General features: G+C 44.6%; 1 protein-coding gene across 3 annotated transcripts in view; it reads left to right on the top strand.

Moving 5' to 3' along the window:
* LOC309691567 (cyclic AMP receptor-like protein A) overlaps nucleotides 1-15523 on the top strand; it is a 54587-nt gene extending 39064 nt beyond the window's left edge. For 2 of the 3 annotated variants that reach the window (XM_082509306.1, XM_082509304.1), the window contains 2 exons: nucleotides 5990-6137; nucleotides 14300-15523. In XM_082509306.1, coding sequence (XP_082365432.1) covers nucleotides 5990-6137; nucleotides 14300-14461 — 310 coding nt within the window. In that variant the 3' untranslated portion in view covers nucleotides 14462-15523. Of the gene's footprint in view, nucleotides 1-5989; nucleotides 6138-7313; nucleotides 7416-14299 lie in introns of all 3 variants that reach the window. The other variant, XM_082509305.1, reaches the window with a different exon arrangement.
* The last annotated feature ends 10460 nt before the right edge of the window (nucleotides 15524-25983 follow it).

Genomic DNA, 25983 nt, shown 5'->3' with positions numbered 1-25983 from the left:
GGATAAGAGAGGATTATAACCAGATTTGTGGATGAATCTCCATAATCATCTTCTGTGCTTTTCTCCTGCAGTTCTCACTGGGCTTTTAAGGGAAAAAAACAACAGCCTGTTTATGTGCCTGCTTGGTTTTGACAAAGTTTGCGTAACTTAAATCTAAAAGTTTTAGGAGCTGTTTGTAAGACTGCTAAAAAATAAACAAAATGTGCACAAATGACAAGAAAAAATACACTAAAATCTCCTTAATCATCCATCCTTCCATCTGTTCATTCATCCATCCATCCGTTTTTCTACTGCTCTGGATTCCAGATCGTGGGGGTAGCAGTTTAAGCAGAGAAGCCCAGACCTCCTTTTCCTTTCTCCAGCTCATCCGGCGGGAATTAGGTCTTCCTGATAGAACATGCCCGAAACATCTTACCTAGGAGGCATCCAGGAGGCGTCTTAGTCAGATATCTGATCTATTTCAGTTAGTTTTGTTTTATGTGGCAAAGTAGTGGGTCCTGCCAAACGACACAACTCACCCTATCACTAAGAGAACATCTGGCCATCCTTTAGTGGAAACTGATTTCTGCAGCTTGTATTCTCAGTCTCATTCTTTAGGTCACTATCTAGAGCAGGGGTGTCGAACTCCAGGCCTCAAGGGCCAGTGTCCTGCAGGTTTTGGATAACATCCTGGGTCAACACACCGGAATCAAATGATTAGTTCATTACCAGACTTGTGGAGAACTGCAAGGCACGTTGAGGAGGTAATTTAGCAATTTAAATCAGCTGTGTTGGATCAAGGACACATCTAAAACCTGCAGGACACCGGCCCTCGAGGCCTGGAGTTCGACACCTGTGATCTAGAGCTTGTGGTCTTAAAGATGAGGGTGGGAACATAGATTGGCAAGTAAATTGACAGCTTCACTTTCACACTGAGCTCTCTCTTCCCTACAGTACAACATCTCTCCGGTCGCTTTTGGTGACCGTTTATTCCCTGTCAAATGCACCGCTGTTTTAGTTTTTCTTTGACCTGTTGACTTTTGTTACTTGGCACATCGTACCACTGCTATCGCAGCTGGGTTGAGGTACGACCATGATGGTTTTTACTGCCATAATAATGATATAAAAGTTACTGCTCAGACAGAGGGAGATGGTGCAACAGTTTCTGTGAGACTGTGGAAAAAACATCTTCTCTTCCTATATCAATACTGATATGACGGTATGGTTTGAGTGGTGCTACCTATCGTTCAGGAGAATATTAGAAGAAGTCTAACCTCTTGTGAATTGCTTGGAGTTGAGGTGAACCAAGCTCTCTTCCCACGCTTAAGCTTACTGTCACACTGTTTACAATATGCCCTAACCCAGCCCGTGGCATCAGGTGATGCTATACTGTCTGCATTTCCCTCAGTATGCAAGTAAAAATAAAAATGCCTGAATGTGGCAAAAGCATATGGGCACAGTGCCACAAAGGTATATAGATCCTCAAAGCTTAGATGGCGACATGTATCCCTTATATCTTTATGCAGTCTTTTTTTGTTGGGAAACAGTCTGGTTTTCAACCAGTGCCGACTGTTTCATTCACTTGTTAAAAAAAGAGTTCTGTCAGCGCATAATTTAAGCTTTCACTAATTAATTAATACATTTTGTGAGTAATTATTAATTCTCTGAGCAACTCGATGGTAAAGCAGAGGGGAACCCTCAGGACCATTTAGACTTTCTCAGAAGGATTTGTTGCATTTAGCTTCTTTGGTTTAATAATAATAATTCTGTTCTAATTTGAATTTCAGTCTAATTTTCTATCAGGTTTCCTTCATAAAATGGCATAGATACCATCCTTTCTCAGCCGGCTGCAGGTACCATAGCTGGATCGCTCACTGATTAGGACTTCATAATGGGGCCAAAGACCATAGCCGTGTGTGTGTTTGTTTAGAAAGTGACAGGTACATGAAACAGTCGCCTTTCCAAATGGCCAGGCGTACCTTGCTTGTAGCATAGATGGAGTGAAGGCAGGGCATGACGTCTGTAGCCACTACGACTCTTTCCCCTTTTCCTTTTATTTTGGTGTGTGTGGCTAAGTTTTGACAGAGCTGAAGCCTCCGCTCTCATAGTTACGGTCCTCCACTGTGGCATGCCAATTTAAAACATATTTGTAATAACAACCATAAACCACGAGGAGACTGAGTTTCTCTGTCATCCCAACTCAAACAGAGTGAGACACTTTACGCAGTTCTCAATTTCTGCAGTTGCATTTGCCCAAAGAAGCTTAAAATCGAATCCATATTGGCAATTAAAGATCATTTGTTCTTGAATCTGGACCTTCAGTATTTGGGTCAGAAAGGTGCGCCAAACAGATACACAAAGACTCGGGATCAGTATCAAGGCAAAAAATAGAAATAAACACTGAATCGTGCATCCCCCTTTTCTATAACGAAAGATTTTGGCAGACATTGTAGTCGGTTCATTTATACTAGAAAAGGGAATTTGGCATCATTAAACTTCATGGTTTCTGTTAAATTAGCAATGAGCAGACAGCAGTCAAATTCTATGGCGTGTAAAGAATTTAAATTATCAAAAAAAAAAAAGAACTGGACTGTTGTTCAAGCAAAAGATGTTAGTGTATGTAACAGCTGTAAGGAGCCTATGTCTTCATAGCCTCCATACATTTTATGTTGTTAGTGGGGCAGTTTGAACTCTTGCTGGCAGAGCTGGGAGCACATCTGAGGAGGTGGGGAAATCATTTCAGAGAGCCGATTGACCCGCAGCATCTAGCTGTGTGTAAGAGGTAAAATAGTGTTATTTTACTATTTGTGTATCCAATACTGGTGCACATTTTGAGCTACAGCACACTTGTTGCCATGTGCAGCGGTCCGATTGCTCAGATATGCTTATTTGAATCATAAAAATTAAGCTTGATTTGATATTTGCAAATATTATGTTAACGTGTCCAGTGACTGAAGGCCTTTATTGACACATTTAAGGATCAGAGTTTGGTTTCACTTAAACGTTGAGATTATTGAGTGTGGTTACATCAGGAAAAAATAATCATTTATGTATTATTGCTCCAAGAGACCACAATTAAAATGATGGATAGCCTCTGTTGCAAGTTTTATCTTTTTCTTTTCATATTTAAGAGTGGCTTGCAGGTTGGGAATTTATCTGTATGAAAATGAAGCAGAAAGCAGATTTAGCAAAACCGTGTCTGCAAATGCACTACAATAAAAAACATTCACGGTCGTTATTGTAGTATCGGGTTGGAATTTGCTGTAAATAAACACACTGTAATGACACAAAAGTGCGAGTGGCCAGGCTAGGTTAAGTTTAGGAATAACAAATGGATCCGAAAACGTATAACCTTAAAATATTTTGAAAATGCAGGGTTTTTTTTAATCATATCTCACTTGGGTAACATAAATCAACGCTGTGTTTTTAGTTGTCACGTTGGCGAGAGCAAGGTGGAGGAAAAAGCTGGCTAATTTGGAAGTTATCAGACGTTAGGAAAAAAGCATGTACAGCGCCTCGTTTATATTTTCATCAAGCAGAAACTCAGGCTCTGCTATCGCTGCTGCTGGTAGTGTAAGAGGCTGCTGTTGACAGCGCACCTGAAGCAGCTGTGTGTACCAAAGAAGCTGCACCAGCTATTAGTTTCATACAGCTGCGACATCCCAACTGGAGCTCCATCTTATCTCCGGGAACAAAATCTTCCCGTCTAAAAATGGGTGGTGCACGCAGCCTTTTTCAAGACCGTGATGCAGAAGCAGAAGAAGTCTACATCCACAAAAGAACTCAAGCACAAAAATGAGCTCAGTAGTTCTTATTTGTTTTTTTTCTGGACATGATGTCCTGACAGACTGGGCAGAAAATTGTGAAATGCCATCTACTACTGAGGCCTGATTTAGACTGAATCGAGCCGACAGTTTGGCCCATGTGCGTGGCTGACGTCGAAGTGTTTATGCTTGTGCTGGTGGACTTGTGTGTTAATTGCTCCATGGTTTTTGTGGGGTAAAACATTTTTGTTGCTCAAGTTTTCCAATTCCTTTTTATGATAGGCAGAAATTTGCTGAGATCCTTATATTGATGCTTATGATTATCACCCCTCACATTGAGGTGACAAATTTCCTGCTGAAGCATAAATCCCCAGTAAGAAAGAGAGGACTCCTGTTTGGGATATATAGTGTTTTTATTTTATTTTATTTTATTTATGTCTCTAGAAATGTAAGACATTACATTAACTTTTTTAGTCATTTCCAAAAAATAATGACAAATATTAAATATAAATCAATTTGCTCCGATTTTAGTTGATTCTCACGGCAAGTAACAGAGTCGCTCCTCTTCCTGGCACCTGGGTGCTTCTCAATGCTTGCTTTGTGCTTAAATGTGTTAAAATGGATTTATCCATTGCCTTTTCAGTGCTTAAACCATCTGCCATCAAATGAAACTCCTCTGAAGGATAACCCTGCCAATGTAAGTTTATGTGTTTCCTATTGGAAATAAATCCTGTTGCAAGCCCTGAACCTACTTTGGACGTCTCCACTACACAAAGCTTTTTGTTTATTTTTGATCTGGCCTTCAGTGTCCTGTTATTGTAAGTAGAAAGTTTCCAGTCTTTTGAGTAGTATTCTCTAAAACATTATCTGCCTCCTGTGCGACTAGAAAGTGACAGTGATGTAATAGCATCACGACATTTAACATTGTTTTTATAAAACACATTTGGTTAGTCACCAGGAGTTATTTTTATTAGCCTGGCTGATGTCACTGCAGCCACGAAGACTCGTCATGTTCATGTGCAGGGTGCAGTGATGGCTCAGTATTTGTGGTGCTATTGTGAAGTGATTGCTACAGAGAGTGATTTAAAGCACAGCGGTGTTAAAATTGCTAAAGATTTCCCCAATATAATTGTCATTTCAAAAACTAATGAAAAAAAATCTCTCTGAGTCAGACAGTCACATAGGAATAGGTGATTGGAGAGTCCCACGTAACTTTGTGCAACCACAATACAAGAGTGGCCCACCCAACCCCCAAGACACAGATGACTTTGGCGACCCTGAGGTCAACCACTGTGGCCACTTAGTTCGTGCTGCACACTAAACCCAAGAACACAACACATGCAGAAAATGCCATGAGCCGCGCGGCGGTTTGATTCTCACGCTAATAGATCAATAAAAGACATTAGTGGCGGGCTAGCCCAGCGAGCAGCGCTAATACAAGGTTAATCCAGGGTTAATGGCTGAGCAGCATCGTTCTCAGAGGCAGCCATTAGTTCTCAGCCGCACCATACAATATCAGGTTCTTCTCCTAGTCGTGCCCCAGGTTTCCAGGCGCGGGGAAGGAAATTGAAAAGAAAGGAATAGCGGCTCACTCTCACGAGTCAAGATGAAAATGAGATATCCAGATAGATGAAACTGAATGCAAAGAAATGGGGGCGATATCTGAGTGAGGCCGAGCAGCGTGCGGGGGAAACGTGCGCGGAATGAAAAAGAAGGGAAAGATGGGATGGCGAAATTGTGGTCAGGAGAAGTAGGAAACTGAGATGAGAGAAAGGGGGTGAGAAGGAGAGGAAGGGAGTTGAGCGCTACACATCTCCCTGTCCTTGTAAAGTGCTGCGTGCTGTCGAAGCGGCAGCCAAGAATGTGTCAGCCCAGCCGTCTCACGCTGCCTAATGGGCTCTTAAACGCTGATATAAAGCTCACTCGCTCTTTCGCCCTCCCCTTTTCCTCTCTCTCTCCTTTTTCTGCCTCCGCCACTCACTCTCATTACTTCTCGTTCTCACCCTGTCCCTCACTCTGTCACTCACTTGTCCTCTGCCTCTCTTTCCCTCTCTTTCTGCTGCTCTATCAACCTCTCGCTCTCTGCCGTTCCCCTTTCCCCCGTTGCCGTCTTCTCCCTCTGATTTCTCCCTGAATTACTCCATCGTCACGTCTAAAGCTCTGCTCCTAGTTGTCTCTGTATTTACAACTTTTTTACGGGAGAACTTAAAACTTCTCTGTCTTCTCTTTTTTTCCTCCTCCTCCAGGCTCCATAACGCCTTCTACCCTAAAGCACCGTCCTTCTACCTCACACTTCTGCACGTCCTGTCGGCACCACTCCACGGCTTGGCCAATGCCTTTGTGTTTGGCCTGAATAGGGATTGGTGGAGCCTCCTGAGCCCAACTGGCATGCAGGTAAACTTCACACACACCTGTGAGAACCGCATCGTTATTTAAATCTGGAGGCTATTTATACATAGTGGTTACGCTTGAATAGACACTCAGTCATCTTTCATGTGATTGCATACAGTAGTCTGTTCAAAGACTTGCACTGATGCGAATCAATCCTGGGTGACAAAAAATAAAGGTAAATACATGTCCGTGTCACTTGAAAATATTTAACCCAACACGCGAGGAACCAATCAGGCTGTTGCACTGACACGAGCTCTCAATCGAGGCTTATACTGGTTGAAACTGTGCATTTGGTTAAATGCTTACAGTTCAGCGCTAAGTATGCAAACATGGTCACAATGTGTGCATTTACATGGACAGAGTATCCCAGGTTACCTAAGCTTATCCTGGTTTTAACCATATTCAGGATATGACACTTATATACATTTGATTAGGCATGCAAATAGTTTCTCACAGTTCATCTTCATAGCTACTAAACATAAGCCCAGGTGGCTTTGACCTGACTTGTCTCACTCTACATGTTGAGAAACAGGCATTCTGCAAACTGTCTTCTGTAGACTTGAATGTCTTGCTCCCACCATTATTTGTGTTTCTATGAGGTAACTTGGCTGGAACATTCAGACACCTGGATGTGCTGTATAAGGGTACTTCAACATGTTCAGAAGCATATCCAGGTTTCTTAACACCTAGAACAAAGGCCCATTCAAGTGTCAGAAATAAAGACGCAAAGACAAAAACAGAGTACTTCTAAAAGATTGTCATAACCAGGATACGCATGTAGACACACTCAGCAACCACCCAATATGCAGCTGGTTAGCAGGTATAATTCAGTTTAACTGTAAAGTAATAGACACGTGAATTAAATGGGCAAATTTAAATCTGTGGTGACGGATTAAAAGTCTGGGATCACCAAAGTTTTCCAATACATTTTAGTCCTAAGAAAAAAACATCAGCTTTGCTGTGACATTTAGCAAAAATGATCGCTGGGATTACTCATTTGAATTATGTGAATTTCAGATTGAGCATCATTGTTATTCCTGCTGTTAGCGTGGTTTAAAATCCATTCCTTCAGCAGATCTATTCAGTCGGCAATGTCACAGATTCCACGTCTGAAAGGAGCTTTATAAAGCTCTGAATGCCATCTGTCCTCTGCAGTGTACCTTTGCTTACTCCTTTCAGGGACTCAGGTGGCTGAAGCCCATCCCAGCAAAGACATACGAATTGAAGGGCATCGAAATGAGTGGCTGAATTTTCTGTTTATACCAGTGTTGAAATGCTTACGTAAGGAAGATGTTTAAGTTTAATGATGTGGTAATTCTACAAAAGTCATTTTACTTTTTTTTCCTTCTTTTTTTGCAACATCATCTTAGCCCTCTTCCCAGTGAGAAATAATTGCTTCAGGATTTGTAATTAGGCCATTTAACTTCCCACACTGACTGTTACCATCTGTTACAGGTGTTCACACGCCACCTGTACGGAAAATGCTTGTTGGGTTTTTGGTACAAACCCCCCCCCCCTTTTTTTAAAGTGTAAAATGGCAAATTCAGGGCTTAGGAACATGTAATGAAGACAAGCTTTTCCAAAAAAATTACGTGTATATATTATATTTAATTTCTCTCTTTTTTTAAATTTGAACCACAAACCTGCGTGGTTGCATTTCAATAAACACCACAATCAATAGGGTTCTCCACAGATTTATCTCAATCTGCAAACATTGACTGTATCTGCAGATACGAGCCAGAGCAGATATTGAACCGCAAACACAGAAAATTCTTTGTGGTCTTAGCTCACGCGTACACAAACACGCACGCACACACACACACATATTGTCGCCTAGTCAGTACCACCAACCACGCTGATAACGGGTCGTGAGCGCAGTGTGGAAGACTGGAATGTGCAGTGTGACCTTCAGCCCAAATGTCAATGTTGCACTGTGGTGAGCGGAGAGAGAGAGAGACAGAGAAGTGAAACGGAATCTCAATGTGTTCGTAAATCACAGAGAAAACGCTGTTTGCGCGTCTCACGGAGAACGAGAGAGAAGGTGAGAAAGAAGATGACAGAGCGAGAGCGAGTGAAAGAGAGAGAGAGAGAGGCGGCGTGTGTTCGTGCGCTATCGTGACTAACAGCCGGTTGTTATTCATCTTGGCATGCGGCTCCCAGCAGCCCCCACACATCAGGTGTGAGATTGGCGGGGAAGAGAAGGGGGCGCGGGGGGGGGGGGGGTTTGGGAGAGAAGGAGGTGGGGGTGGTGTGGAGGGTTTTGCAACAGCGTCAAAACATTCCTCTCTCAAAGCGACGAATCTGCGCTTTCAACCCTACCCCCCACCCCCACCCTGGCCCTCCTAACCCTGTCTCCTCGTGCTCACTCACCAGCGCTCTCTCCCTCTCTGCCTCTGTTGCTGCTTGCCTGCAGTACATTTGCATGATTTAAAGGGTAGGCGCCTTTTTTCCTTCTCCCTAGGCTGTCTTCACTCTGCTCTCTCGTGCCATACGTACTTTGGAAAAGTTGTTGGTGGCTGTTGCTTTGGGTAGGCGGAGAAAATCAGTTTAATTAAAGGTGACCTGTTATGCTCGTTCCCACCTTCATGTTTTTATTCCTGGACTCCGTGATAGTAGTCTTGCGTGATTTACAGCTCATAACGATCCATCATTATTCCGATTCGCTGCTCCTCATAAACAGAGGCTTTAAACAGCAGGTGGATGGGACCTTTGTGCTCACAGGCAGAGCTGTGTGCCTGAGATGACTACATTAGGGACAGCCGCTCTCTTTGACGTCATACAGTACCAGGAGCAAAAATGAAAAACAACACTGTCAGGGTGCCCGTGCTGACCTCTGTCAACCGTCGAAAGCAGCATTAATGGGAACTCGAGCAGTAGAACCGCACCACAGATAAATGGTAGAAGGTGGCCTCGTCTGATAAATCACATTTTCTTTTACATCACGTGGATGGCCAGGTGTGTGTACTTTGCTTATCTGGGGAACACCTGGCACCAAGATGTGGCATAGGAAGAAGGCAAGCCAGTGGAGGCAGTATGACGCTTTGGGCAATGTTCTGCTGGAAAACTTGGGTCGTGCCATCCATGTGGATTTTACTATGATGCTATGATTATTACCACCTACCCTAAGCACTGTTTCCCTGATGGCTCTGGCCTCTCTCAGCAGGATAATGCTTCCTGCCACCAAGCAAAAATGATTCAGGAATGGTTTGAGGAGGACAAGTTTGAGGTGTTGACTTGCCCTCAAAATTCCTGATTGCAATCCAGTCAAACATCTGTGGGATGTGCTTGACAAACAAGTCTGATCCATGGAGCCCCCACCTCCCAGCTTACAGGACTTGAAGGATCTGTTGCTAACATCTTGGCACCAAATACCACAGCTCACCTTCAAGCCACTAGTGGACTCATGCGTCGACTGTAATGTAATGCATTTGCTGTATCTGCATCTGCACCTGTACTTTGGGTAGAGACCTCTTAAAATGTTAGTTCACCCACAGTTTTTAATCTAACTCCACCCCCACGTATTAAAAATAAAATGAGGAAAAAGGGTGAGAAAGGGTGAGGAGAGGGCTGCCCACTCTCTTTTCCAGTCCAGAGAAAATGGAAAGAGACACATGTCTGCCACAGAGGGTTTATTTGAGGTGAAGAAATCCGTAATCAGCTGAAACAGACATTAATGTGGTGGAAGGCCATGCTGGTCCTGACCATCCTGGTCTCGTGCTGCATCAGTTCAAGCCTTTGGCTCCAGCGCGGATACTGCTTAAAGCTTCTGTGTGTCTTTGTCTCTCACTAAAAAGGGGGCATCTTGCCACCTTTATTGCTGAGCTATGTGAGGGTCTGGTGATGCTTTCGCAGCCCTCAAAAGCACAAGTCCAAACCACTGCACCAAAACTGAAAAACCCTAAGTAGAGCGTTTGCAGGAAATGGCAGACATTCATGTAAATGAGTTTCCATCATTCAAGTATGAAACACTAAGGGGTGGGAGGGGTTCTCCCACAGCTGATTTGAGCTGATCTGAGACATGTTGATGAGCCCTAAACAGTCTGACCTGTGGCAGTCTGGCTTTGCAAGGTTTAAAACAGTAGATTGCTTATTGAGCCATTTTCAAACAGTGACATTCAGGTTTTTATTATTTGCAAAGAAATGTCATTACCACCAGCACTGACGTGTTTCATCCCAGTAATAGTGACAGTAATATCATTAAGTTTATAGCTCAATAAACTCAACATTTAAGTGCGGAGTACCTTTTTAATATCCAATATGTTCAGTCATTCAAACATGCCTGGTACTGTGCCATTGGTATTTTTTAAACCTTGATACTGGACTCCAAGATTTTGAATTGTTCTCAGTTTATTAGGTTCCCTTTTGGCTTATGCAGCACATAGCAAAAAGGCATTATTATTGCTTTCCGTGGCCCTGCCAGTTTTGTTCTGCTCAGTGCATAGATAGCACATTAGGATGAGACAGTGCAGATAAAAGCACTTTTGTGAGTTCTAAGAAAGGCTCACGCATTTTATAGGGTATGGCAAAAATGTGCCATTTATTTGTTTCAGTGCTTGCAAATGGCCACTGGAGCAAATTGGCAGCAACGCTGAGTTTGGGCACCACATTTAGATCCCTCAAAACATCCACAATTTGTTCCACTCTCACTATGAAAAGTAGCTGCTTTGATTTGAATGGTGACATGTGAAAGATCGTGATGCAGAGTTTGCTAAAAATAACTAATTTACATGTTTTTTTAAAAACCTTACAAAATAAATGATCTTGGCAGCCATTCGAGCAGCTCCCATGTCAACTAAAAATAAAACTGCAGGATGGAAATGAGATTAAATTTAATGGCATTTCAGGTTGATTATTAGGCTAGCATGCATGATTGTGAATACCACTGGGTTTCCCTGAGTCTAGACTCGTAGTGGACATGGGTCCTCGTCACTAGAGACATAAAAGCACAGCACACTCTGCCTGCACGATGTCTATTGGCCAGTTTCAGTTGAGAGATTGAGCAAAAACACAGGAAGCGCGGTGGCTTTCAGTACACTGTTTACTTTGAGCCATAGAAATTGTAGCTGTTAAATTTTTCAAATAGCCTTTGCTGCATACACCCACACATTTTCACTACCATTCTTTTTTTCCCCCTAAATTTAGTTAGACACTGACCTTTAAGGTGAGTAAGCCTACCTGCCAGTTATGTTTCGTACTGCAGTGCAGAGAATTACAAAGTTAAGTAAAAGACTCGGCACACACCAGATTAAAACTCAAATCATGACACCAAAAAACAAAAAAAGAAATCGGACCAGGTCGTGATTTTAGCAGATATTTCCATTCCTCCTCGCTTCCTCTTGAAGCTAAATTTAAGCGTGAGGAGAGTCGGTCTAACTAAAACTAAAACTAACACACTTTCACTGAGAGGCCTCTTCTGGTTACAGATCTGATTCATGCATTCACACAACCAGGTTATTACTGTGAACAGAAGCGCATTTTTTTGTTTTTTTTTGTTTTTTAAAACCCATTTTCTTCCATTAACCTGCTTCTTTGTCATGGCATCGTTTTCTTTATCTAGTCCTCGGTTTCCCCCACCCTCCTCCTCTTTCGCGGCAGTGAAGCCGCTCTTCTGTTTCTCCCTCTCTCTGCCCATCTCTGCCTCGCCGTACTCTTCTGCTGTCTCCTCTGTTCCCAGTACCCTGTTACAGCATCTCTGGCATTTATCTATCTTACATTATTTTTGCTGCTCTCCAGCATCTCCCTCCCACCTGTGTACTCTCCGTCTCGTTCCCTCTTCCTCTCGCTCCTACCCTGATATTGATCTGCATTCTAGCCATACAGCTGAACCGCCCGTGGCTCTGCAATGAGCTCACATCTCACTTCTCCTTCTCTGTGTTTATGAGTGTGCACGCAGGAAAGGAAGCTCTTCCAAAGCCCTACATGTCTCGGTATCGTGGCAATCTTAACGCAAAGCAGGCTGATTTTAAAACACGATTGTTGTTGGGGTTTTGGGGTTTGTTTTTTTTAGTGGAAACACCGCGTGCCCACACGAGCATGGCCCCCTTTTGTCCACCAATAACCGAAACTGCGCATCACAGCTGTCGTGTGTTAAGGAGAGGCAGACAAAGCCTTGTTACGCTGCTGAGGCTCAGCTGGTTAAACCTCTGTTCAGTCCTCCCCCTTGCTCTCTTATAGTGTATGTGTACTGTATTCCCTTCTGGCAGGGCTGCCAGTGAAACCCCAGCAAAATATATATATATATATAAATAAATAAATAAATCCAAACTGCAGCAGCACATCTGAGGTTCAACCAGCCAAAGACGGCATATGTCACTCTGCGTTTCTTTACTCTTTTCTGGGTATTTCAGCAGAGTAGCCATCAGCACATCTCCCACTTACATGAATAATCCCATGCAGGTTTGTGAGCAGTCCTATTCATATGATCTGCAATGGAACAAGAGTCTTGGTAGCAATGTGGATTTTAAAATCCCAGTCTAAACTGGTCTAAACACCCTTCATCTTTCCATCCTACTGTAGCTCACATTGTCCTTCTGCAATGAAAAACCTGTGAACTGTGAGCTACTCTGGCTTGGCTCGGTAACAGTACTAAAAAACAAAACATCTGCCAGTTGAATAAATGTAAATATAAAACAGCCAAACATCTGATTCGGTTTGCATAATCACACCATTCAAAAAGCATAAAAACAGTTGCTGTGCATTAATCACATTCCCGTTTCACAGTCACTAGCTCATCTGACAGAACCAAAGTCAGTGGAACCCAGAGACGAGATTTGTGCTGTGAATTTTGTAATGTTTGCGAGATTGAAAGGGGACAAAAGTCCCCCCCTCTCACCCAAACAAGCTTATGTAATTGTTCACTCTTGAGTTCCATAGGTAATTTTCTTTGTTAGATCGAAAACAGCCCCACACTGAGGGGATTTTCAAGTACCAGTGAAGCAATTAAATGCAATCAAGGAAGGGAAGGGTGGTTTGACTGCATTATGAATGATTTCCAGGGCTTAGCAGAAGCCAAAACACAAGACAAGGTATTTTGGCAGCTTAAAAGTTAAAATGTGGACCGTTATTCCCACTTTCATTTGGAATGGTGACTGAGATAAACAGGAAAATTCCAGATTTCCAGATCCAGTGTAATCTACTAAACGTTTTCCCGGTTTCAGTATTGTTGGCTAGGGCACTGTGCATCGATATCCCTGCTCACACGTACAAACTCAAATGAGCAGAATCTCATTTGCCTCTCATGAGCCTGACGTTTGTGAGCGTGTTTAGAAGCGTGCATATCATTTACATGCTCAGGCTTGACTGGACAGTTAGGCTATTTTCTCCCGCTACTCGCACACATCAAAGCAGTTCATGCTTAAGTGATGTAGGGCTGCACACTTTCTTCTTCAGATTTAGACGCTCATTAAAGTTTTATTGCACTGCCGTTTATTTTTTTTTCTTTTTCATATTGTTTGAAGTACGCTGCTTTCATGGAATTTACAAAAGGTGGAATCTAGCGTTGTGCAGGATGACCAAAGATTCTAGCAGAGCCACAGTATGAGTCTTAAAATTAACTCTGCATAAGTGGGCCTTTACAGCGGCTCGTACTTCTCACACTAGTATATAGAATTTTAAGCATTTTAATGTCACCATAACAAAAGTTTTACTGTTGCGTCCCGAGGCAGAACATTCAATGCTTAACGACCTCAGTTGTTCCTCGTGCCATCCTATTCCAGCACACACTGCATTGAAAAGGCGGGATTTTGTTGGTCACACCACAGCGACCTTCACTTCCCACTCAGTCTGCTCAGCAAATCTCCCTCCGTGCAGTCTCGTCTCTTAGCCAAAATGAAATTGAAGTTGAATGGCCAACGTTTTGACACATTAAAGATTGTAACATGGATGCTTTAAAAAATAGCAGACGGGGTTAAAGCGGTCCAGAGGTGCATGAGAAAATGAACTTGAAGGGGATTATTGGTTCTTATGGCCGGCGACCCACAGCTTCACGATGACGCCTTGGATATGCAAATCTGGGGTTTAATATTTTCATTTTTATCTACCTGGGGCACTGTTTTTAATTTAATGGCCAAAAACGTTTGAGTCTTGAGCTTTAGTGTGAACATCCTTTCTACACCAGTATAAGTGTTGTGTACTAATTCCAAACTGTATGCGTGTCTGTTTTCTAGCTGGCTCTGCAGTCACGGCTCTGTGACAGAACACGGATTGGAGAGTACTACCCCGGGGCGGTGCGCTACATGCAGGCTGACCTGGCCGACCTCAGCGATGACGATGACACCAATGTGCTCTTCTACTCTCCTGACATGACCCTGAAAGACCGAGGGCCCTGAGAGAGCGGGAGGGAGGGAGAGCGAGGGAGACAAAAGAGATGGAGGGAAGGAACACGAAGGAGGGTCAGAGCCAGAGAGAAACGCAGCAGATTAGAAACTGAGAGGGAGGAAAAAGAGGTAGGGAGGGAATGGAAGGGAAGATTGTGGGGGACAGTCAGGCAGATAGGAGCCGGAGATGAGCTGTCAGGTTCCATTATTAATCCCCATCCTTTACTATTTAATATCCTAAAGACACACACACCACACATACTGAACAGAGCTCCAGCTCAGCGCATTACTACAAGAGAAGGGGAAGGACTAGGGCGCTGTAAAGATCCTCTCGATGTTAAACGCATCTGCTTCTTCCCAAAAAGGTCTTGAAACGATTTCCCTCTCTGCATCGTATTCTGTACGTCTGCAGCATTTCGGCATGCCACAACAATAAAATGGAGAAAAAAAGAACCCATAAGGACCGCTGAAAGGCAATCATAACAAGGTGTTCCTTTAGCATTCTCTTTTCACGTCTCTGCAGGAGATTAGTTGAAAAGGAGGCCTTTAAGATGTGTCCCGTGTGTCTGACGTGAAAGCATCTGCATCTACCCTGAGATTGATCCTGCTACTGAACAATTTTCTTGCCAACAGGGGGGATGTGGGTGCGGAGTTGAACTACAGAAGTGGGAGGGGTTATAAACAGTCAAGATGCCTCAACAGGGCAACTAAATCCCAAAGCACCCATGTCACCTTCCTCACAGTATTTGTTTTCTGCCTGTTTTTTGTTCCTGTTGATGCAACTGCTGCACATGTATTCACTTCTGGAAGGTTATTTTGTATTTTTTTTTTTAATGAAAAATACTACACTTGTTTGTTATACAATATTTCTAACAGATCAATGTATTGTACATATTTAACTGTACACTCTATTTTTGTACTTTGCCTTGGACCAGATGAGATGAAACTTTTTTTCTTGGTCCAGATCTGCTGCTCGGCGGTGTCCGTCAAGCAGAACCGAATTCAACACACACAGCCTTATGAACAACTACAGAGAGATGCTTTTGGTCAAATAAATCCCCTGGTAGACACACACACGGATACTTTTTTATTTTTTTATTTTTATTTGTTTCTTTAAGGTGCCTCTGCCAGCCTGTTTTGAAGTAAGGAACAGTGTCGCTGATTGTCAGGCTAATAGCGTGAACCACCTGCTATGCTCTGCCACAGCCCATTTGGTTTTTTCTGGTTTCAAGCCTTCGTTACGGTCGGATCTCTCCCAGCCGTCAGCTCCGTCTTTGCCAAACTGAACTACGAAAACCAACTCTTGACCTTTTTGTTTTAAATCTTTTCTGCCGAGTGTCAGCCACACCTGGGTGAAACTTTGGTTTGCAGTTCACAATCACACCACCGTATCACCCACACTGCCCCCCCCCCCACCCCGGCACTGTTGCTGGTTTGATTCGGCTGCGCACTCCATCAAATAAATGAGCAGGAGAGACATTTCATAACAAAGCTGAGACTAGGCCTGTTTATTTCATTTTCACATTGATGCCATTCCTCATTCCCACTTGCCTGCCTGCAAAGTGTTTGTCTGTTTATGTGTATGTACATTCAGGCCTGTTTTAGGCGGGGCCTGCTTAAATAATGGATATTAATTATTGGTCGGACTCTACCGGACCCTGCCCATCTCCAAACGTTATTAACTGGATTTTGATTAATGGATCATGGGCAACGTGTCCTCCGGAAAACCAGATCTTTTTCCTCCACGTGCATAGACAACACAGCTTGCCCACAAACGTGTGAACACATCGAGCCCTGCGCCCCCACTTCATATAAAGATCCCGTGAAATAAGCGAATCTCCCTGTCACGCAAGAAGAATTATTATTCCCCCCTCATATCGTCGCATGCGCCGTAATTGGATACAATTTAACACCCGCGGCCCACGGGCATGTCAGCAGGCGCACTGCCTACTATTAGCTCGCCTCGCCTCGCCACCCTATCATTTGTCAGATCAGTGTTTGTGTGCTCCTGGTGCCTTTGTGTGTGTGTGCGTATGTGTGTGTGCGTGCGTGTGGCTCGAGAAACCGGAGCATTTGTTGGAGTCCGGCCATGACCTAGCTGTGACGCACAGAAACAGAGAGGAGAGGAGAAGTGGAGAGAGAGGGGAGAGGCGACAGCGCAGCAGCAGACGCTGAAAAACAAGCTGGAGCTCTGTCACCTCTGAGCCAAAGGGAGGCAGGCAGGCAGTCCTGATGGGTGTTTGTGGCTGCTCTGCTCTGCTTCCACAGGGAGCCCTGTCTGCTGTTTTTTTTTTGTTGTTGTTGTTTTTTTTGTTGTTGTTTCTTTAGAGCCCCGGCAGTATTTACAGGCATCGTTGGGGGAGGGTATAACCTCCTAATACCAGCTCACTGGCTGCTTACAGTAAAAAAAAAAAAAAAAGGCTGAAGAAGGTTAATGAGGAGATTACAGCATGACTGATCTAAATAATTGAGTGGAAGTTGTTGCAAATGTAGAGAAACCTGTAAACTGGGCTCCTTTTCCCCTATGCCTCTCAATTTGTGGCCTAGTGCAAGACCCCTACCCCCTTCTTCTTATTATTAACCTTTTGCCCAGGTGATCAACCAACAGGTTAATGTGGCCATTTTTTGTGGTCATAAAAACAATACCAAATGCTATAAAAGTTGACTGCAGTGTACAAAAATCTTAAAACTGTCTTTCACGCATGGTCATCAAATCTGGCAAAACCAGAGTAGCAGCTGCAAAAGTTTCTTACTCTGCTGTAACAGTAAGAAACTACTCTGTTTTTGATATCTGTATAGGGGCACAAAAGATGGATTTTAGCCTAGTCTCTTCTTTTAAGGTGTTGGTATTGGTGTTGTTTGAGTGCCTAAATATCTAGAAGAAGAGTGTGCAAAATCCTCAGGTCCTCTTAACGCTGACCTTGGGTCTGTGATCATTTGCTCAGAGCAGATCTGATCAAACTGTAAATACAGAACAAATATCACCAAATACCAAAATTCTATTTTTGGGGAGCACAGCTTTATTAAGATGTGAAAATGCTCGAAGTGTATGTTCCACGTGGTTTTTCCAGGCGTCACCAAAAACGAGACTGATTTGCCCAATCACAGTGCAGTTTGGAACAAAATGATTCAGTGTCTACACAAATGTGAATCCACTTATGTGACAGATACCATCAGGTTCCATTTAGAGTATGAACCAGGATTTCGTAAAAGCTGAAATGATCAATTTCCCCCAGATGCTTCGACTCAGCCGGTTCTCTTCTCAGGGGGTGTTATTTTGACTGCTGGCACGGATCATTAACGCACAGTGTCCTTTGGCTTCTGTGCGTAAAGCGCTGAGATGGTCGCTCGTTCCCAACTGATATTTAACGCACAGGGCTACCAGTTTGAAGGGGAGGGTTTTACACGGAACCACGATCCTTGCCTTAATATGACCAAGTAGTTTTTAGCGCGAAAACCAATCAGGAAAAAAAACGTTAAAAACGCTGGTCTGCAGGAGGACATGCCTGCCACTAAAAAAATTGGACCCTAATCTCTCTGCCATTGCAGTCACGACTGCTGCGTAGAGATGTCGAAGGTCACCTTCTGCGTAACGGCTTTGACAAAATCACGTCATATTACTAGAAGGCACTGAGGTACCTACGAAGTTCTAGCCGCAGACCAAATTAGTACATTAAGAGAATTTTGAAAACAAAAAAGTTGCATCCACTCGGAATTCAGTATAATGTACTAGAAAATAGTCCAAACGCCCCTCACCATCACGCATATCCCCAAATCCTTATATCTAATATTTGTGTTGCCAACGCAAACACACAAAGCCAGAAGCAGCTTTGCTTCTTTTCTGTCGATCAGTTAATCGACCAGGCGTCATTGTTCCAGCCCTATAATCTAAACATCGCATGCAGTCACTCCTAGTACTGCCAACAGGCTGCACGATCCTTTCAGGTTTTTCATTTTAACCTCTGAGGATTTGGTCCAAAAATATCAGTATAAGCTGTGCAGAAAACCTGCCTGTGTGTGACTCGAATAATCCCCTGAAATTCGAGAAACACCACCAATGACGTGACCTCGGTGGCCGCGATCTTTCCTATTTATAGCTGTCGCTTGCGAATCGTCTGTTTAACGTCCCTATCTCCCAGCGTGTCGACCGCAGGCCCGCTACTGCTGCTGCCTGAGCACAGTGCAGCAGCGAGCGGCGCTTTAAGCGCTGCGATCCGGCCCCGAAAGAGTTAAATTAATCTCTTTCTCTACCCCCGCTCTCTCTCAACACACACACACAGGCTGCCACCGCCCCAGATAACAGAGGGGCGCCTCTCCCCAGCCAGCCAGCCTCCGCTAATCGCAGTGGCAGGAGGGGGGAGTGGAGTGCCGGCGGCCTCTCACAGCGCTGGGCTTTTTATTGACGCTGTCTGCCTGTGTGTCTGTGTGTGTGTGTGTGCATGCTTGTGGGTGCGTGTCAGAGCGAGAGAGAGCTATAAAGAGGTGTGTGCTTGTTTCCGTGCGCGCGCGCGTGTGTATGTGCGCTCCCAGCCAGCAGCGGAAAGCAGGCAGAGGCGGGGAACTGGGAGGGTGGGTGGCGAGGTTATGAGCGGAACTCGACAGAGGCCGACAGACGAGAGAGAAGGAGGGGAGGATGAGGAGGAGGGAAGGCAGGGAGGGAGGGGGGGAGAGAGATCTTTCTTGTACTGCGCTGCTGAGAGCCGCCACCGCTTCTCCTTCCTCTCAGATAAGGTTCGTTTGAAGGTTTTCATATTCTCCAAAAAAAAAAAAAAAAGAGCGAGAGAGGGAGACGGGTCTGTTCAGTGTTCTATGCGCGCGCATTTGGAAGCGGGGATTGCCGTTTCTAATCCCCACCACCCCATCCAAGGTCGAAATAAGAAATGCGTGACAGGGATCGCATTTTTTAATGTCATGAGCCCACTGATTGATCGCATCGATGAATTTAGCAGCCCTATTGATTAGGGCTTAATCTATAGGTTAATGTCTCTCAGCGCTCCAATTATTCTCTCTCTCTCCCTCTCTCGCTCGCTCTGCTTCTCTCGCGAGCAGCAGCATTTTGGCTCGGAGCCACGCTCGCCCTGCCGCGCCAGGCTGTAATTATCCCCGGTGAGGCCGCGCTAACACAGCGTGGCGCGCCTGTGGGGAACCGGTTAGCCCTACAACACCGGGGTGGGGGGGCAGCGGTGCGCGCATGTGCGTGCCAGAGCGTGTGCGCGCGCTCGTGATCGTGCGCTGGTGTGGCACAGAGGGAGAGAGAGAGCGGCTTCTGTGTTGATATTTCGGTAGCCTGTATCAGAGCGCATTTCGAGTCCTCGCACGAACCGCGGAGCTTTGAATTGCAGATTAGACAAAAGTGATTTAAAGCAACTGATGGCGGGGCCTTACACTTAGGAAGGAGAGGAAAAGAAAAAAAAGTCACGATTAGTTATTAGATATGCAAATGAGCCCCCCCCCCCAGGTGTCCACGCTTTAGCGCAGTCACCGTTTTTAAGGTGAACTCGAACAAAGCAAAACATCAGTGAGTGTGGACTGTCGTGAACGGCGTGCTGCAAGCGAGCATAGATCTATTGATTGCACACGTGCACATGTCCGGGCTTGTGCGTGCTAGCGAGTGTTCAGGCAAGTTTCTGTGTTTGAGTTGCAGTAAGCGATCCATAACGATCTGCAGGTGGATTGTGCTGATTAGTACCGGCTGCTGTGGACTGAGCTGCGTGCAAAGAGCTTCCTGCAATCTGAGCCCGCCTGCCTAACTGGAGTGTGTGCATTTGTGCGTGCGTGTGTGTTGGCAGTGAGCCCCCTTTAAAAAATGTGTGTCGGCGCTGTGTGGCTTTATGTCTCCGTTTTTAGGCAACTGACAAAACGTGCGCCGAAGGTGCACATGTGAACTCACCATGCGAACTGCGTGTTTTGCCAGGCCGCTGCTGCTTCAGTGTCTGATTGCAACAGCAGATGGCTGGATCGCTGTGACCCCCCAGAGTGCAGCACTTTCCACACCAGGATGCATCTGTGTCTGCGCGCGTGTGTGATCACGCTGTTTTGGTTCTTTTAACAAGATGCACACGTTACATGCGTGCTTCTCTGACATGACATAAAATGGCAGTGAGAGGAAGGCATCACGATTTAAAGCGGGATGTTTTTGTCACTCTCATCCACTGAGAGGGTTTTCAAAGGCACATGCTGTTCTCGGGGCTGGCTTTTCAAACCGCAAAGTTCACACACAGCCATAAAAGTGAGGCCATTATGAAAAAAGAAAAAAAGGGCTGGACTCGCTCTCCCCAGACCTGTTTATGTGTCTCCCTCAGACTCTCTGTCAGCGAAGGTGTTTTTCTGGAGCTGCAGCTGTGTGTTTTTGTGTCCAGCGCCAGAAATCTGGTTTGGCCTGCGGTTTCTCCCAGCAATATTCATCCTAATCCAGTTTCCCAGTGAGTGATGGAGAGAGCCACTTGCCATCAGGGCCCGTTGAGTCAGAGCTGGAGGGGAGAGAAGAGAGAGGAGGGTGTGTGCAGTGATGTCTGTCTTTCCAAAATACCCTCTGACTTCCTTTTTCCTGACTCTAGACTCTGTCACGTGAGCACTGTAGGTTTTCCATATTTGTAAACGATAGAGAATTCTTGGTGACTTTGTATTAAATGGAGCCTCATAATAAAGCATACTGTCGGGACGGTTGGACAGTTCTGAAAAGTAGCCCGTCGAATCCCTTTATAAGCCAGTATTTACACTAACAGCACAAACAGCCCGTGCTTTGCTAGGAGATCTCAGGGTTGCCAGGTTGGATCCTACCTGCAAAAATCTGGGCAGCAGAAGTAAATGGGACATATGGTGCAATGTGGCTGAACGTGTAGAGCATGACACTCACTTTGCCAAGGCTAAAGATGGTGTTATATGTAGTGGGGGGAAATAAATGTTGGCATATTTCTTTAGCCTGGAAAGAAACATTTTAGCAGAACCAAAATCTGGCTACAGAGCTACGAGGGCAGTTTGTCACATGCCAGCTGCCGCTTGTAACTACATAAATAATACATCTTAACCAGGATAGTCCAGAATGCGTAGTTTAGAGTCTCGGCTTGCTGTGTTTGATGGAATAAAAAGATTATTGTGCGTCCTGGGCCTTTTCTTCAAAGTGTTATTGCAATTTCGTTACCTCCCTTAGATCCACAGGAAAAGTGGAGGAGAAAGCAAAACACCAGCAGTGACTGAATGTTAAAGTTTATCTTACAAGTCTCATTCAGCCAAGTTCATTATCTTCTTTTTTTCTTAAGAAAGACTCAAATATTGCCTAATTCTTCTATTCTTGTGTAATCCATTCATTGTCATGCTCCTAAAACCAACATGAAAAGTCTATTGGATGGTGTGTGTTATGTGTTACACACAGTCCCATCTGTCAGCAGCTCCTGTTCAGCCTCTCCTAAAGTGAGGTATTTGAACGACAAGCTACATCCTCGCCAGCTGGTGAAATAGGAGTGGGCAACAGCTCCTGGGAAACCGTGACGTGAACCTGCTCTGTGGCAGTGAAGCTTTCTGTCATCGTTAACCTTCAAGGTCAAAGGTGCCAAGCATGCGGCCTGTGGGCTCAGAAGTGGTCCGCTAAAAGGTCCAAATCTGTCCAAAGTGTGAAGATTTCTAATGAAAGGCAGAGGAGGATGTCAGGACTTCTCATTGCATTTTTCTTTTTCCTGCACCAGGAAGTGTTGTGTTGCAATCCAAACAAGAGGTCTGAATCATTTTCATTTTTCAAACTTTCCTGCTTACAAAGATAATAACCATGGCCTACCATAGCAGTGGTTACACCATAGGGCCGTGCCCACGTGTTTCACTGGGTCACAATGGTAGTGTTTCATTGTAATGAGAGCAAAGAGCCCATCATACTTCTGTTTCTTAACTGTTTCTTCTGTTCCTTCTTTGTGGAACCAGCTCCCAGTTTGGGTTTAGGAGATAGACACACTCTCTGCTTGTAAGATTAGGCTTAAAACTTTCCTTTTTGATAAAGCTTATAGTTAAGGTTGGATCTGGTGACCCTGAATCCTCCCTTAGTTACACTGCAGTAGGTCTAAGCTGCTGGGGGCTTCCCACGATGCACTGAAAATTTCTTCTTCACCCACCTCTTTTCACTCACTACGTGTTTATACTCCACTTTCTGTGTTTTCAGTGTGTTTTTGTACTGTCTCTCTCCCATCACACCAAACCAGTTGCAGTGGATGGCTGCCCCTCACTGAGCCTGGTTCTGCTACAGGTTTCTTCCTGTTAAAAGGGTTTGTTTTTTTCTTATCACTGTCACCAAGCTCTTGCTCATATGGGGATCATCTGATTGTTAGGATTTTCTCTGTATTATTGTATTATCTATACCTTACAGTGTGAAGTGCCTTTAGACACCTGCGCTTGTGATTTGGCCTTATGCAAACAAAATAAAACTGAAGTGGATAGAGCCCACTCTAGATGAAATTTTAGTTCATGTTCTAAATGTGGCCCGTGAACTTAAATGACAACTTAAATGTCAGAGTATGGCTTAATTTTGCAGTCACATCAGTAGTGATTTGATTGGAGTCTTGTTGCAGCAGCTTTAGAGTTATGTCAACAACAGTGCATGACTCAGTCCCGTGCTACTTTATCTGATAAAAGCTGACTCAGATTTAGATTTCTTTGTCAGACTTTTTCTGCTTCTTTATGAATGTTTTCCTGTCTCTCTTCTCTCACCATCAACTGCTCAAGGCAGACAGCTTTCCCCTCCCCGAGCCTGCTTCTGACAGAGATTTTTTCCTGTTAAAAGGGAGTTTTTCCTTCTCGCTATTGCCAAATGCTTGCTCACAGGGTATCATCTGATTGTTTGGCGCTTTCTCTTTTCTTTTGAAGGTCTTTATCTTACAATATAAACTACCTTGAGACAACTGTTCTTGTGATTTGGTCCTGTACAAATCAATCTACATTGAATTGATTATACTTTTTCAGGTTCTGCAGAGCAACACCTGGTGCGTCAGTGGACAAGCATCATTTAAGTGAAGCAAGGCGTTTCCTTTTTTCACACTATGCTGAAATTATTCTGAATGCAGCCTTGTTGTACAGCAGCACCAGCATAGACAGTTCACTAACTCAAGCTTTTTCATTTGTCTGAAGACACACAGGCGAAAAAGAAGTGTTAAAAAAAAGTGTGTCTGGTTGTACATATGTGGTCATAAAATGAAGGAAGGAACTGCAGAGAGGTTTAACCAGCTGAGACTGAGCAGAGTAACCCGCCTGCCCCACTTCTTGCCAGATGTTGGCTGAGGTGCATGATTTTATAGGTTGTTGACCAAAAAAAAGAGAAATAAAAAGCAATTAAACCATTTTTCCTATTGATTAAACATTTCAACGCGAATGACAATGATTTTAACACCTCGCAAACGGCGCTTTCACATCGAGTTGGTTAAGCGTGAACACGGGGCTCAGCTGTCTTGTGGTTTAGCAGCTGTGGTTGCAGTGGGATAGGTCTCATTTTTGAGAGGTACAGGTGGAGCTGATCAGAGCAAACGTGCCCGGCAGTTCACCCTGAAGTTATTTAGGTTTGGGAGAAAAAAAATAAAAAATAAAAGGATCTTTAAATTGCCTGCAATAGAAACTTGCACCATGGCTTTTTCACCTCGAGTTGTGTCCAGCCTGAAAAAGCACTGCTCTTGTCGCGCACCCAGCTACCTTTTCTTTTCATTTCACAGAAGAAGCTCTTCTCTCAATTCCACGTGCTCTGACGCCAAACTTTTGGCCTTTGCGATGAATTGAGCTTCTAAACGCGTCCATATGTGAGTGCTCTGTGAGCTTTGTTTATTTGTGTGTGACTGTCTGGTTTAACTCCTACTTTCAACAGCTGTGGCAAATGCAGCCAGACCTTCCATTGCCAAGTCTCCCTCTTTTCCTACTCCTACTCTGCTTCTGTCTGTCTGTTTTTCTGTCTGTGTGTCTGTCTGTTGGCTTTCCTCTCTTTCTGCCTGGAGCTCTCTCTCTCTCTCTCTCTCCCCTACACACACACACACACCCATGCAGGCACACGATCCACACACCTCAGGCTTGATATTCATAGCCTCCTCCTCCTTTACTTGACATGGGAGCCTTAACAGATGTGCCCCAGCCTTGAGCAGCTTCCCCCTCTCTCCCCCTCTTCTCTCTGTGTCTCTACTGCCTTGTGCTTCGCTGATTTTACCTTATTTCATCTCAGGGAGAAAACGGACCAAACTGGCATTTAATTTGAAAATAAAACAGTGGAGTCAAAATTAGAACATTCACGAAGAAGTGGATGAAATAAGGAAGCTAAGAAGATGCTGCTGTTAAAAACATAACCCCCCATGTATGTGTGGTTAGGTTAGAGTATCGGGCCATCTTAATTACCTTCACTCAATCAAGAGGCAGAAACAGATTTACATGCATATATGTAACTTTTCGTTATGTCTCTTTATATATTTAAACATAAATGTCCCTGTATCTGTTACCAAACTGCACATTGAGATCTAGAAACCCAAGTTCTTCATTGAACTTTTCCTTTAGTCAAATACCTATTTTCATTTTTCATCACTGAATTATTCTCGGTTAAAACCTCAGCTATTCCTGTTTTGGAGTTTCGGCGACTCTCGTGTGTGTGTGTGTGTGTCGGTGTTTCTGTGTGTGTCTCTCTTTGCGCGTGCGCGCGCAGTGAGTGCCGTGAGCTGGAGGCTTATGGTAATTGCGGTCTCCCGACTGGCCTTCTGGGTAGAGCTGCGCGAGTGGGAGTGGAACGAGCCGCACGGTCTCGGCAGCGCTCATCCATTCTGTGCGGCACTCCCCGTACAGCTCCGTGCGTCCTCGGTGCGAACCGAGGGCTCCGACCGGGCTGTTGTCTACGATCCTCGAAGGAAACGCGCGGGACGGAAAGCTACGCGGAATAACCTTCAGCAAACCCTCTGCGACACAGATTCCGCCGTCGGAGAGGACATGGAGTGACGGAGAGCTGGAGAAAGGGGCTTTTTCCGAGGACGGCGTGCTCCGCTGAAACCCAACATGGCGCTGCTGCGCGGTACGGCCGAGCTGAATTAATTTCTCCGCGATTCCGCCGACCTCGTCACCTGTATCCTTCAGGGGTCCGGGCCATACGGCGCAGTGCTCTACGACTTAAAGGACCTTAACGGATTTTCTTTAGTGGATTTCTCTTTATCCTGCCGTTTGTTTTTGCTCGGCGCAGGATCTTTTTTTGTTTTTGCTTTATGGAAACCCAAGTGACATTTTCAGCAGCAAAAACTCCTCTTGAAACATAGTGGAATGGATGAGAGCTGCTTGTAGACAAAAGAATAAAGACCCAAAGCTTTATATGTAAGACTTGTTTTGTTTTATGACAAGTGAGTAACCTGTTAGGCACTTTTAGTTGTTTTTTTTCCTCCCTCTGGCCGGGATCGTCTGTCTCCAGCGGACAGGACCGTGACCGGGCAAGTCTACGTACGCACGGATCGCTGCCCTTCCAGTTAACTTGGGGAAAAAAAACAGGGGGGGAAAGAAGAAAAGAAAAAATAAGGCGTGAGTCGGGGCGCGCTGAGCACGGTTGG

Source organism: Aulonocara stuartgranti (genome assembly GCF_965226115.1).
Source record: "Aulonocara stuartgranti genome assembly, chromosome: 16".
NCBI classification, from domain to species: Eukaryota; Metazoa; Chordata; class Actinopteri; order Cichliformes; family Cichlidae; genus Aulonocara; species Aulonocara stuartgranti.
Note: the sequence above shows the minus strand (reverse complement) of the source record. Positions and strands in the feature narration are given on the sequence as shown.